Genomic DNA, 15681 nt, shown 5'->3' with positions numbered 1-15681 from the left:
TACTTTTTGACAATCGTTATCCAAATGTCCCCAGGTGAGAACGCCCGACCCCCCGAGGCATGTTACCTTGATGAATAACCCCATCTTGGTTGGTTTGCAAGCCCGGGGAAAAGAGGTGCTACCAGTATCTCTAGTCTGCCGGGTCTATAAACTAGTCGTGATCAAATGTATCCTCAACCTTTTCATTAGAATAATTTGACATGGGGTCGAACCAGAGAACTACATAATCTGGTGCCAGGGGAACCGGTAGCTTTCAGGTCAGAGTTTGGCACTTTGTCTCGTCGTCGTTATTGGAGAGGTCTATTCGGGGTGCACTTGGTGGCTGTGGTTTAAACCCAAATTCGCGGGAAGAGAATGTCGGTTAAAAGACTGATGCACGGTGAATTCGTGATAAGTGCGTTGCTGTTTTCGAAGTCAACAGAAGAGTGAATGTGAGACTAATCGTTGGAAATGAGTTGGTGTTAATGCATTGATACAGTGAGTGTGTCGAATGTTGTTCTCTATAAGTGTGTCCAATGAATGAGATGTGTGCTCGGTTGAATATTGATAAATGAGAGGTGTCTTAACAAACGTCCTGGGCTTATTTGATGGAATCGTGTTTTGGTCTGTCGAATAATTCTCCAGGTGCTGTTTCTTCTAGGTGTTATAAACGGTGCGTGTTATAAACGGAAGTGATGTTTTTCCATCTCGGAAGTTAAGCAATGTCATAGCAATAATCAGAAATTAAATAGCTCGAGTAGTTGAACAAAGTGCCTGGACATTGACCGGCAGAACCATGTACAAAAACCGGTCAGCGGCATGTAATAAACACAAAGGGGCGGTGCGGAGTCGTCTAGTCAGCTCACCCAGTGGTTGGAGAAATACCACCCTGAAATAAGGCCAACACGACGGCAGACAAAGTGCTTTATTACGCTATCAAGGAGAAAATCCCAAAATTTGCTATCGCTTAACAAAAGAGATCTCAGAATACTAACGGAAGTACTCACGGGACACTGTGGTCTCAAATATCATCAATTCATCCTAGGAAACACCAAATCGAAGCTAAGCAGATTTTGTGGCTGCCAGGAGGTAACCGCTGAACATATATTGTCCTACACTAAGGACTCGCCGAGAAAGAAACTTAGGTGCTGCATAACTAGCCCCGAAGGATATATTCAACCTCTCACCAATCAAACCCGTTATTTTCATACGTGATTTAAACCTGTTATGGTGAACCTACGGGCCGCACAAAAGATCCAAAACAGGGTCGCAGTGCTAAGGGTCCTCTCAAATCTAATCTAAGGCCAACACAACAGGTGTTCACGTAAAGCACTTCGATATCTTGTCACTATACAGTCGCCAAGGAAACTTTAGAGTAGATATTTGAAACTTGTCTTTAGGTTGTAGTATTTCTACAAGACAAATGAACGACGTTACGTCTTTTCGCTATCTTGGTAGCATCATTACCAATCAAGCTTTTGATATTTGATAAACGCAATATGGAGATCAACCATAATTTTTCTGAACACAAGAATAAAATTATTTAACACCTGTGTCGAATCCATACTCTTGAGACTTGGAACACATTTCCAGGAGATCTACATGCAGTGCAGGTCTTTGTAAACCGATACTTGCGACGGATTTTACGCATATTCTGGCCTGCGGTAATATCAAATGAGAAGCTAAGGCGCAGGACAAATCAAATCTCAATGCGGTCTTAGCTGGAGGGAGATAAAACAAAAAGCATTCAATAGATCTGAATGGAAACAATTTGTGGTTTCGTTTGTTTCTCATAAGAACCATAGGACATAATAATAATAATTTCTACAACAAATTTTCCGACCCAATAAAGAACCCCAAATATCTTCAGGATCCATTTATTGATATTAAACATGCCAGCCCTTAAGCGTTTTAGTTAGAAATTATTTTGTTAGCTCGCTTTAAATTCATTTATATCAATCCAAAAATTTTGCAAAGAATACATTTAAAAGAGCTTTATTATTATGATTCATTAGAAAACATTATATAAAATAAATTAAATTTTTCTTAGAAATCTCATCAAAAGTCAACCCCAATACTCTAAATGCTCTTGTTTTTGTAGTTTGTCGTCTATTAAATAAATTGTAAAATATCTCTTGAATATATACATAGTTTTTGTTGTTGTTGTTTCAAATAGCAGTTTTTATATGTAATTTGTGTTGTTTCTTTGTAAGTATTTATTTCTTTTTAAATTTAATAATATCTGAGATTTTTGTTGTTTGTTTGTTTATTATTTCTTCTTAAATAATTTGATTTAATAAATAATTACATTAAATTTGTTTTAAAATAAATTAAAAAAAAAAATTAAAAAAACAATACCATCACATTTAACAGTTTTTTTATATTAAAATTTTATTTATCTCTTTTTCTATTTGTTGTTGCAGGTTAAATTTTATGGAAACCCAAAGTGAGTAAAAATATATTTTTACCAGTTTTTTCTTTTGTTCTTCATTGAAAATGCATTTATTTGCTTGTAAATTTACTTGAATTTAAATTTTCTTAAGGACAACATTAACATTTATACGTTTTTTTTTTACACTTACATACATACAAACAGTTTTAGATACACGCATACAGAAAAAGGAATAATATAGATATTTTTGATATTTACATTTACATATATAAAATTTAGTTAAGGAATACTATAGTGAGAGAGTGAGACTAAAAGATTTTAGAGAGAAAGGGAGGAGGGCGGTTTTAGTTTACATGAAAACAAAACATACACACATACATACATATGTATGTATATGCATTTGTTTTCTTATTTTTTTGTTTTATTTTAATTTGTTTTTCACATTTTTACACATTTTCATAGAATTTTTTTTTTACTGAAAAAAAGTTTTCTATTTGTTTTTCTAGTTTTTGTTAGTAGTAATTGTAACTATTATTAGTATTAGTAGGAGTGTTAGTTGTTGTTTTTTATTATGTAGTAGTTATAAGTTTTACATCTGTATTTTTTAGTTTTTATTTTTAAGTTTTAATCAATGGTTTAACAATCACAATTTGTTTATGCAGCAGTAGTGTTGTTTTTTTTTTGTTTGTTTCTATCTTCTTCTTTTATTTCCTATTCACACTACTACTAACATATTAAATAATTTATATACACAATTATACACAAATAAACTTACTTTACTTTTACACAGATTTATAGAGAAAAACATTACACATACAATAATACATAGAAATACCAAATTGCTGAAAACAACATTTTAAACAAAAGACATTTACGAGACCGATTTTTATTTGAGAGTCAACTAAGAGACATTGAAATGGAAATAAAATCTAAAAAAAAGAAAAAGAACATACAAGACCAAGACAACCAACAACCATTGACTGACTGACACTGATTAAGAGTTTTAACATTTTAGATTACTTTACTACATAGTAGTGTATTTGAGTTTTAGGTTTTCTTATTAAAATAGCACAGTGGGACGAAGATTATTTTGCGGTTGATGTTGATCTTTATACTTAAGACCTTCACCGACAGTGAGGAATGTAGAAAAAAAGGAAAATAATCGTCTATATCTAAACAGTAAGTCTGATATTATTGATCTTTCTTTTAAAAACTCAACATATTTAAACAGTTTTATCGAAGAGCTTTTAATTGCAGTACAGAAATGAAAGCAGTGAAATATGTTTCTGTGGTTTGTTTTACCGAATTTACGACCTCTTTGTTATGCTATAAGCTTCTCTTAAAGTTTACTCCTCTTATTAGGCCCCCTCAAACGGTTTGTTATTATTAAATCTCTGAAATAAGTGTGTATAAAAATTAAATCCGGTATAAATGATTTCTTGTCAAAAATTTGGTATAGGTCTATCCATAAAGCTTTCCTCCAATATCACTCTAGCGCACAGTGAGTGAATCTTTAATTTCTAGAAAGTTTTGAGTTTAAGTTCTGAATCTGTAATTTCTAGAAAGTTTTGAGTTTAAATTCTGAATTTGGACCACATTAATCCACCGAAGGCAGGTCCTGAAGTTCTCAAGTCGGGAAACCTGAGATATGTTAAAATTGATTGCAATTTTTAATTTCTGATCCTTATTATAAAGCTTATTTGGACAAAATTTCGAAGAAATTTTAATTCTAGTTGAAATTAGACCCATAAAAACCTTTCTTATTAACTTGCGTTTTTGGTTAATTTCACCGGATGTACGCTGAAAAATGTATTAAAATTAATAAAACAAAATGGTTCCTGAGCTTTCAAGTATGGAAACTGAAACATAAATAAAAAAACGTTCTTCTTACTTTTTAAAACATTTTGAACATTGGCGAGAAAGTGTCGCTTAGACCAACCTATTACTTTCCCACTAAAAAGCTTTTTCCACATTTTTGTTTCTAATCTCTTTTCGAAGGGTTACTATATCTGAGCAAGATTTTTGAGGAGCTTTTAATCCCTGTAGAAAATATTACGGAATTTGAACCAGCGGAACTTTTTTTTTAATTTTCGCTTAGGTTTATTTTACAGGATTCATGCCATTTTGGTAAGCTTTAAGCTCTTTTTATAATTGACCAAAATTGCAGCAAAACAAAAAGTGTTCTGAAATAACTAAATCACAGCTTTTAGCATGGAAACTTCATTAGCAGGGCAAACAGTTCAACAGTTGGTGCTATCTAAAGTTCTTCTTATTTTTAAAACATTCAAGTAATTATTGAGAAAGTCTCGGCTAGACACAACTAATACATTTAAAATAAAAACTTTTTCAATATTTACCAAGAAGAGCTTTCCAAAATACTCAGTAAGAGAGACCTATTACTACAACACTAAAAAGCTTTTTCACATTAACCAAAAAAAGCTTTTACATTTTTTATAAAGGCGAAACATCGAAATATTACTTTTTTTATAAGAAAAGCTTTTTTATAAAACAATTTCGTTAAGAAAAGCTTTTAAATTTATTCTAAGCATTCTACTTTTCATTTTTACAGTCCAAAAAAGCTTTCAAGTTTAATTTTTCGAATATGTTTCATAAAAACGAAACTTGTTTTGTTTAAAAAAGCTTTTTTAAAAACACGAACTTTAGAAAAGCTTTCTAATATTCATTTTACAACTTACGGCCCACCGTGCTTTCTTAATTTTTTTAAATGTATTTTTAAAACCTTATTGATAATTGTGTGTTTTTGTTGGTTTTTTTGTAAGTGTTTTTCTTAAGAAAGAGCAAAAAGTGTCTTGAATTATTTATTTGTGTTTTATTTTTTCTTTTTTTTTTTTTTTGACTAGTATTTAAATACTTAAGTAATAAGTATGTTACGAGTATGAGTACAAGTACAAGTAGTAAATGGATTTTCTATTTATATAACATTTAAAATCATTTCAAATTGTTTTCAATTTTCAATTGTTTAACTAACCTAAATTGTATATAGATATTTAGTTGTTGTTGTTGCTGTTTTAAAATCAATAATTTTCTTTGTTAATTTTTTGTTTTTAAATTTAGTTTATTTTTGTAATAATTAGTCTTAATTCTTGCAAGTGTTTTTCTTTAGTTATTAAATAATTTATTTCTTTTTTTTTAATTTCATTATTTTTATGATGAAATAAATTAATTCTGAAAATTTGTCTTTTCATTTGACTATAATTAAAAATGTTTTATAATTTATATTTTATTTCATACAATAACAATCATAATATCATTTTCATTTTTCTTAATTTTTAATAAATATTTATTTACATATTCTAACTATTAAAATTAATGTTCATACCGTAGATTACCTCAAAAAATGCTACCATTTGAAAAATTAGGGTCGATTTTTTCCAAAATATTTCGTTTTAAAGTGACCGTTTCTCTGTCTTAAATTAAAGGTTTTGCACCATTTCAGAGCTTGAGTCCAACTTATTTGAGTGTAACTTCAAAATATATCAACCTTAATTTTGAATGAGAAAATTTGTATTCCCTACTATCTGAGGCTCTCTATCTTCTATATATTTTTATTATAATTATTTTATTTTAATTTTTTAATGTTCACTTTCTTTTTGTTTTGTTTAAGTTCTATAAAATAAGGACTTTTAAATATTCAGGTCCTTTTTTTTGATAAAAGAAAACAACAATAAATTTAATATTCCCCCCATCATTTGTTCATTTCAAACTTTCAAAGTTTGTAGTGATTTTTTTCTGTCTTTATTGATGTAAATTTGTTGAGTTTTTTTGTCTATGATTGAAATAAAAACTAAACTAAAAGTAAAATGATTTATATGTACATACTTAAATCTTCATAAAAATCCTGTAAATATGCAATTAGTTGTGGAAAGGACGGTCGTTGCTTGGGATCCACCAGCCAACAGCAGGACATGACGGTAAAACTAGTATATAGAGAAAAATATAGAAAAAAATTTTGAAATATTATTAACTCATGGGTGAGCATTAATAAATTGGCATATTTTAATAGTTTTTTAAAAAAATTGGTTACAAAAAATTAAGAAATTTTAAAAAGTTTAATAAAAGTTCAATTAACAAAAGAAACATTCTAATTAACTTTGCAATTCATTGTAAATTGTTAAATATTTAAATGTGAGAATAAAAAATTATTGGAAAAATTTAATTTCTTTTTAAAACATCTGAACTTACAATTCATCCGGACAATTGATGGGTTGTGATAAACGAAAACCATCCGAGAGATATGGAGTCAATTCAAATATGTCCACCTCCTCAAAAGGCGTCATAGCCAGTGTAGCCAATTCCCAAAATAAAACACCCAAACTCCAAATATCCGAATATTGATTGTAGAAATTTTTCTGCTGCAGTGACTCTAAAGCCATCCATTTTAAAGGCCGATTTTCGTTGTCACACAAACAGTGATAGTCGTCTGGGAAGAGGTCACGTGACAGGGCATTATCACATATTTTAACATAGGAATCAGAATCCAAACTAGAGAGGAAGGGAAAGAAGATTGATTGAAATATTTTTAAAGCTTTTTTCAACAAATATCTTTCGGAAAATTGTTGTTTAATAATAATAATTTGACATTTGTTTTGTGAAAAGCTTTTTTGTGCTAATAAAGTTTTTGCACAAATACAATTCATTTCTTCAAAAAAGGCTTTTTTAAAAAACCTGTTTTGCAAAGAAAAGCTTTCTGTGAGAAGTTTTTCATAAACAAATATTGATTTCTTTAAAAACGGTTTTCTCACAAAATGGATTTTGCAGAAAAAGTTTTCTCATAAAAAGCTTTTTATAAAAAGGAAAGTTGGTACAAATTTTTTAGAGAAAAATTAATTTGAAATTAAAAAATTAACTTTTGAAATTGAAAAATTAAATTTTTGTTAGAAAAAACTTTTGGTATAAAAATTACTTTTTGTTTTCTTTTAAAATACTTTTTCGTGAAAATGTTTCTTAAGAAAGTTTCTCAGTAAAGAGCTTTCTAAAAAATCTCTTTTTGGAAACACTTTTTGTTAAAAAAAACTTTTTGATAGAAATTACTGTTTTAAAACACTTTTTTGTGGAAACGTTTCTTAAGAAAGCTTTCTTTGCAAAGAGCTTTCTGGAAAAAGCTCTTTTTGAAAACTATTTGGTGAAAAGATCAATTTTAAACGAAAAAAATAACTTTCTGTAAAGATTTTTGACTTTTCGATGAAAAATCAAATTTTTTGTAGAAATAAAATTTTTTTATAAAAATAATTTTTTTTTACAATAAAATTTTTTATAAAAATAAAATTTTTTATAAAAATATTTTATAAATCTAACATTTATTGTAAAAATAATTTTTTTTAAAAAATGTTAAATTTTTGGGAAAAATCTATTTTTTTTAATGAAAATTTTTTTTTTTGAAAGACGTAAAAAAGCTTTTGATGATATTTTGGTTATGTTTAGAGCTTTTTTTGTTAATTTTCTGAAGTGGATAAATGGTGTAAAATTTAATACTTACTAGCAATTCCTGGTGGCCACATCTTTGTGAATTATACCCACTGAGTGTAAATGAGCTAGACCTTTGGTAACATGCAGGCCAAACTCCACTAGTTGTCGGGTGCTTAAAGAAGCATTCATTTCACGGGACTTTTGTAAGAAACTGAAATCAATAATACAAAATCTAATTAAAAACTGAACGAAAAATTTATAATTTTGTCTAAAATTTCTTTAAAAATTTTCCATATTAAATAAATAGTTTTCAAGTTCAACAATAACTTACATTTTTAAATTCCCTTTCGAGGGATAAGGATATGCGATTTCCGGTGGTCCCGGCAACTCTGTATTGGCCAGCATAGGTGCCATAACATTCTGATGGCCAATGCCAATTAGCATTGAAGCATCTTGCAGTAAACAGGCCACTTGTGTTAGCGAAGCTCCATCCACTACGGTTTTTATGAGAACATCACATGAATCACCCAATTTACCAGCATATATACGACCATAAGTGCCTTCTTTTATCAGTTGTTCACATTCCAAAGTACCTGGTTGGACATTGGGTATACGACGCATTTTTTCCTTGGGATCTCCACTACTGCCACCCGCTGTACTGGCTCCTCCAAAGATACTGCCATTACCTCGACTGGACTTGGGTGTAGACATGCTATAGACCTAAAAATACACACAAACACACACATAATTTAAACACAAAATATTAACATCATGATAAAATGAAGTGATATTGGCCACAATAATCTAAATACCATTTTTATTTACCCTTGACATTTAATTTGAAATGAAGAGTTAATCTCTGGAATAAATCTATGTGGTGGCATAAAATATAATAAAAAAATTTAGACACAAAAGCTTGAGTAACTGCTTCAGGGTGGGTTGGGGATGTTAGTGTGTGACAGTAGTCCATAAAATAAAGATCTACTCTCTCATGGTTATAGAGTTAAAATAACCACTTCAATATATTAACTCATAAATCTTGTTTTGGTCATTGTTGTTTTTGGTATTAACCACAAATACGGTATGGGAGTAGGGAATACTCTGATACAACTGGACACACAAACACTTACTCACTCTCTCCTTTCCAGTTCAAATACATTGACAAAAATAGTTGGTAGGTTGCTGGCTTCGGTTCGTTTGGTTGTTCTATGTGCCACAAAATGTTAAACGGAAGCAATAAAAACTACCCAAAAAAAAAGAAGGATACACAACCAACAATTATAATAAAGAATGATGGCGATGACGTACAAAATGATAATGAAGTTGATGCTAAAGCTGACAATAATGATGTTGACCAACTTAAGTTGACGAGTGGTAAGAAATATCATTTATGTCTGATATCGTCGTCATCAACATCATTATCATCATCTATATCATCACTAACAGCAACAACCGAAAATCGGCAACATGACTATAATCATTATTTTCAACACCATTCAGTTTAAGTCATCGCTTTTTATTGTAATCGACCTCATTCCCCTTTTTCATTCTCTTCAGCGCCAGCACCAACAGCAACATTACCGTTGTTGTTATTGTTATCCTTGCCTTCGTTTTCTTAACAATGTGCAATAGTAGTTGTTGCTATAGTTGTTGCTGTTGTTTTTTTCATTTGCGATTAAAAAGTACACGACCACAATATGGACAATTTATTTGTGTTGTGCCACAAATTACTCAACATTCCCACCCGCCTGTTATGTTGACTTTAGTTGTTACAAAAATAATAACAATTGCTTGAAGCCAGCCAGCGAATCAGGCAACAACAACAACTACTAGTCCCTCAAACTTTATCCAACAAATGAGACAGACAGAAAGTAAACGTAGTAGCCGCCATACAGCCAAACTGCCAGTTAAAGCAACATCAGCAGCAGCTCAACATCCTCATCACAACAGTAAGAGGACAATGACAATGAAATAAAAATCATTTATTGTTGGTTCGTACTACATACAAAAGCATCAAAAACAGGACCCAAAACGAACGTAGACTAAATAATAATATAAATACCAAAAAACAAAAGCAACAACATTACCGGCAGCAAAGAAAACAGAAAACCGATTAGAGCAGAGTTGAGTTGAAAATAAAAGAAACAAAGCTACAATAAAAGCAACAAAAAAAAAACATATTGAATGGAAGGAACCTACAAACTTAACCAACTATACAGTTGTGAATTGAGACAGACAAATGAAAATCTGTAACCCACACGCACTCCATTCATTCACTCACTTACCCAGTCGCTTGCAAATTATAGTAATTCGAATAAAAAATAATAAAAATAACGTTTACGGCCACTGCTGCCGTTACAAATAAAAAGGGGCCTGTAAGCAATAACTTTATCAAAGATAACTATCTACTATATACGAGGGTTTAGTGATAAGTTTCCTAGAGTTTAATTGAATAAAGTGGGATGTAATTGAATTAATATCATTATTTTGAAAAGGTTACAAGTCAATTATTTAAAAATGTTAATTCTAACCTATACATGTTACTTTTGGAAGAACTATTATTGAAGATCTAATATGAAGATTAGTTCCTATAATAAGCCGATATTCTTAGAGTGAATTATTATTAGTTTTCTCTTTAGGAAATCAAGACAGTTATAAACGGAACTCTACAATAGTAGGGTACTCTTTATGTTATCAAGTATAACTAATTACATAGAGGGAAAAAGAAATATGCCAAATTGACATCAAAGAGTTTATAATTTTTCAATAACATCCGTTGTCAAAGTATATACATATGTACGACAACACTATGTAGTGTTCACAACGCAACGTTGTCAACAAACGTGGTAAGCTCACTATTGCTCACTAACGGATTGTTTGTCAATAGTGAGCTTACCACGTTTGTTAACATTTAGACAACGGATGTTATAAAATTTAGATTTCGACAACGAATTGTTGCAATGTTATCAACATTACATAGTGTTGTCGTACGTATGTATATACTTTGACAACGGATATTATTGAAAAATGATAAACAGTTTGGTATCAATTTGGTACCAGGCGTGTATATTTGTTTTTTCCTCTGTGTAGTTAAAACTTTTCTGCACTTTTTGCTGGAATGTTTTTAATTCTCAAATCAATTTCAAATCGAGCTCAAATCAAGCTCATTTTTGAATTAATACAATATGTTGCGTTCTTAAATCAATCTTATTATACCATACACTGATGCTGATGTATGTAATGCATAGATACATATATTGGCCATAGTGTACCAATCGGCTCAGAATCATTTTCTGGATCAATTTAGCGATGTCCGTCTGTCTTACCGTCAATGTAAACCTTGTAATCAAACTACAGGTGACAATTTTCCTGCTAATTTAATGAAATTTGGCACAAACATTCCAAGGACGAAGCCTTTTGAAAATAGTAAATACTATTTCACCTAGGCCCCATATAACCATAACCCACAAATAGGGCTTTTGAAATCGTAATTGTGTTAAACATTTTAGCATCTCCTCAAAAATCGGCAAAATTTTATTTTATATAATTCTAATTGATACTGCTGATTTTCGTAACGATCGGGCCTTAGCCCCCATACAAAGTACCCTTCAGAAAATTACTTGAAAGTCAAAAAGTTCATATATAAACAAATAAATGTATTCGTAAATCCCTCTATCAAAATCAGTAATGATAGGCCCTTGCCATATAACCTCTCTTTATTTTGACCAAATATAATTAGGTTAGTTTGTAGACCAGTCAACAGAATAATCGAAAGATTAGAACATACATAGATCAATAGACCACACCATATACTAGTCAAAAGAATAGACCTATTTAGTTTATATACAAATCCATAGTTTATAATAATCCATATATTTACTAGACAATAGACTAGTCAGTATTTTAGACGATAGACTGGACAATAGACTAGTCTATATCCTAGTCAAAAAACTAAACCATGCACTAGTCAAGAGACTAGTCCAAAGACACTATGATATGGGCTAGTCTGTTGTCCAGTCTATCGTCTAAAATACGGACAAGTCTAAGAATTAGTCTATTAACTTTGTTTCGAAAAGTACATACCATTTCCAATGCCCTTACGCAAGTATGACTATTGTGTGTTCTTAGTTTGGTCTGTTGTTGATATTTTACTCCTAGAAGATGTGGCAATATTGTGGTATGCTACGGATTGTTACATATTGCTTTTATAATATTGTTTTGTTATTGTTGTAGTTTGCTGTTTGTGATAGTTATTGTTGCAAATTTTAACAATACCCAAACTATTTCTACATGAATTTGTTTGCATCTGTGCTTGAGTATGGGCGCACTACAAACAAAAGGCTTTGCTGGAATTATACATATCAGACATTATTATACCTCCGCACTTTTCAGCCATCTTCTCGTCATCATCATCAACCAATACTTCTCTACAGATCCCACTCATTTAACCATCTTACAATCTACGAGTCTATGATGAGTGCTCTTGTTGTTGTTGCTGTAGCTTTTGCTATTGCTATTGTTGTTGTTGGTTTTTATCTTTATCACAATTTATAGTTGGTGAAATGAAGAAAATTTCAATTAAAATGAAACAATACACAACAACCAACGGCATCTTTTGTTCATTTTAATACAAAAGGGGGCGCTAACGCCGCAGCATACACTCACTTACACTCTACACTCTACACTCCAGCAATAGCAACGCACTCACCAGAGAATAGTATAGCAACAGTCAAAAAACGGAAAAAAGTAAAAAAATAGGAATCGTAGCAATTGGTGATAAATCTTTGTCACCAAATAAATGCCAAACAAGCAGAGCAGCAGAGTGTGCGAGGACCCAACAACAACAACACAATATAGAAAATAAACGCGTTGTTTTTATTGTAGCTGCTGGTGCTTTTGTTGCTGACTTTTATGGTAAAATAATAGATAGAAAATTCCAAAGAGCAAAAACAAAGCAACAAAATAAATAAATTGAAATTGGAAGCCTTTCCCTAGTGGTGTTTTCATTTAGCACACGGTCGGGAGTGTAATTAAAACTTTTGACTAACGATGATGATGCTGATGATGATAACCCGAATAACACTAACAAATAATAAAAACAACGACAAACAGCAACAATAATAAAAAGATAAAAAAATGATAAAAACTGATAGAGAAACCACTATAACATTGTCTAACAACTGGATATTTTAATTTTGCTGTTGTTGTTGTTTCTTTTTCTCTGTATTGCACACTGCAGTTGCTTGCTTCCTGTTGCCACATGGCTATGACTTGTGGCATTGGTGATGACTTGTGGCATGTAGTTGTGATAAACAACATACACAGATACTAGACACAAACACACAAATATCTCCCAGCACAGACGACCAACAAGCACTCACATATACACACACACATACACTCCGTATAAATAGTTAATTATAAAATTGTTGTACGAGTATTTTGGCTTGTAAAAGCTTAAATTTTATTTAAAGGATTTACAGGTAAACGAGGTGTTTTGTAGTATTAAATATATTTTTATGCTGCTTAAATCAACTACTACACCAGTTCCAATAGCAAATCATTGAAAAATTGGAAACAAATTGTAAACTAAGGAAACTAACATTAGTTCTAAATGTTTTGTGTTTTAGAATTATATATTCTAAGGGTCTATTTTAAAGAAAGATTCCTCCCAATTTTTCAACAATTCTTAAAAGTCGACTTTAGTTTCGGTAAAGCCATGAAGATCAGTGATCACTTATATTTGAAAAATTTAAAATTTTTACTCGGAAACTTGATTTGCGATAATTTTTACGAAAATCTAAATGTCCATTTTAGTCTTGCTAAAACCATGAAGCTCAGTGATCACTTATATTTATTTTATTTTTTCTTTGGTTGAAAAATTTAAAATCAATATTTCTCGGGAATTCGATTTGCGATCAGGTACCTGGCACCAAATTGACACCAAACTATTTATAATTTTTCAATAACATTCGTTGTCAAAGTATATACTATTGACAAACAATCCGTTGCCAATAGAGAGCTTACCACGTTTGTTAACATTTAGACAACAGATGTGTATAAAATTTAGATTTTGACAACGAATGGACAAACGTTGAGTGTCAATTGATTTTCGATCAGTTTAATTTCTCACAAAATTTCGATTTATTAGAAGAATAAAATTTTGATAATTTTTATAGTATTATTAACCTGTTTGTGGAAATATAATATTCCATGTTGTTTAAAAACCAGACATGATATTGCGTCAAAATTAGATTTTTGAATGAATCGCTAAAATTTAATTTTTATCTGAAACAATCTAAAGTCAAATGTATGTAAATCACTTTTATTTTTCTACGAAATTTGAGTCAAAGGAATGAATAACATTTAAAAGTTTCTTGGAAATTCTTAGGAATCAATATCAGATCACTTCTATATGATACATATATGATCACAGAATAAAAATTTGCGATCACTTTTAGAGTCAACCAAGATTTAAAGTTATCTTTGGAAATGGTTCTAATAAAATAGAAACCAACACTTGGTAGTAAATTTTAATGATGTCTTCTAATTTTACCACTTCTAAGACAAAGTGTAAAAGTATGCTAATGATTTGTTGCTGCTATTGTTGTTGTTGTTAGTAGTGTATTACTACAAACAACACAAACACAACTAATATTGGAAAAATGTTTAAAAACAGTGTATAGTTTATTACAGAATCAAGGCAGTAAAATAAAACAAAAACATGAATGTGTATCTGGATTAGGATTTCCTTATAGTAGTATCTATGTAAACGTGAGTGTATGCGACTGTGTGCTCACTAATTATAATTGTGATTAAAGATGCTGAGATATCATTTAATGATAAATAGCATGCATATTTTCTAAACACAAGAACATAATTTCAAAATGTTTTTGGTTAGATTTACCGATAATTAAGTTTGTGTAATAACAATGACAACAACACGATACATTGACAGACACACACACACACACACAGCAAGCAAGCAAGGAAGGAAGGAGGGATGTTAATGTCACTGTAGTTGGAAGATTCGATTGTTGCCTTTAAATTAAATAAGCAGGGGAGGGGTTAATGGTAATGATGCTTCTACTGATGCTGCTGGTGTTGTGGGTAGTGTTGGTAGAGGTGTGGTATTTCTAAGTTTCGACAAGAGTTTCAAATTTATTTGTCATTATGCACCACGTGACAGTTATTTCGCTACTTCACTCATCCGTTTCTTCATTTATTCGGCTTCGGCTGTTGGTTCATTCATTTAACATGCTTCTGATATCTATATCTATAATCATTTATTCGTGTTTGGTTATCAATGTGTATTTTGCGTATCTATTGTTAGTAACAACATGGTGCTACAACAACAACTGCTGCTATGGCTGCTGAGATGTTATGTTTTTTTTTTGTTTTTGTATGTCACATCAAGTATGACACATCATATCAAATCACAATGTCACAACGTCATCATCATCATCATTTTCATCATCATATTTGCTGTTAACCACCTCTAACCTTGGTGTAGTTTGTAAGAGTGTGTGTGTTTATGTCTTTAGTATTGTTTTCATGTCCTTAGTCCCATAAGGCGTTCATATAACAAAAACATCACCCACCAACAGGAAAAAAGGACATTTGAGAGCATTTAGACATACTGAAATACATTCATAGCAATATATGTATGTGTATGTGTGCATATTTATGTTTTTAGTTTCCATTGTTTATCATATTGGTTGCCTCTTTGGTCTTGGCTCCATTTGGTTGCATAGGTAACGCTTTAGTATTTTGTCCTGTGGGTGGTAATTGTATGTAGTAGTTGTTATTGTAGCTGTCTTATCCTAATGTGTTTGTCAGTTTGTCAGATTGTCTTGTTAGCTTTTTTATTTATGACTGCAAGT

At 30.9% G+C, this 15681-nt stretch overlaps 1 protein-coding gene across 2 annotated transcripts in view; it reads right to left on the bottom strand.

Moving 5' to 3' along the window:
- Positions 1–2346: 2346 nt before the first annotated feature.
- Positions 2347–15681, bottom strand: part of LOC119615924 (tyrosine-protein kinase Dnt) — a 37030-nt gene continuing 23695 nt past the window's right edge. For both annotated transcript variants that reach the window (XM_037971964.1, XM_037971965.1), the window contains exons 6-9: positions 8130–8518; positions 7869–8009; positions 6575–6874; positions 2347–6309 (exon numbers count right to left, since the gene is read on the bottom strand). In XM_037971964.1, coding sequence (XP_037827892.1) covers positions 6198–6309; positions 6575–6874; positions 7869–8009; positions 8130–8518 — 942 coding nt within the window. In that variant the 3' untranslated portion in view covers positions 2347–6197. The remainder of the gene's footprint in view (positions 6310–6574; positions 6875–7868; positions 8010–8129; positions 8519–15681) is intronic.

The sequence above is a fragment of the Lucilia sericata genome, unplaced genomic scaffold, assembly GCF_015586225.1.
Source record: "Lucilia sericata isolate MDLA Ls3-8-SP2 unplaced genomic scaffold, ASM1558622v1 Contig000048F_arrow, whole genome shotgun sequence".
Lineage (NCBI taxonomy): Eukaryota > Metazoa > Arthropoda > Insecta > Diptera > Calliphoridae > Lucilia > Lucilia sericata.
Note: the sequence above shows the minus strand (reverse complement) of the source record. Positions and strands in the feature narration are given on the sequence as shown.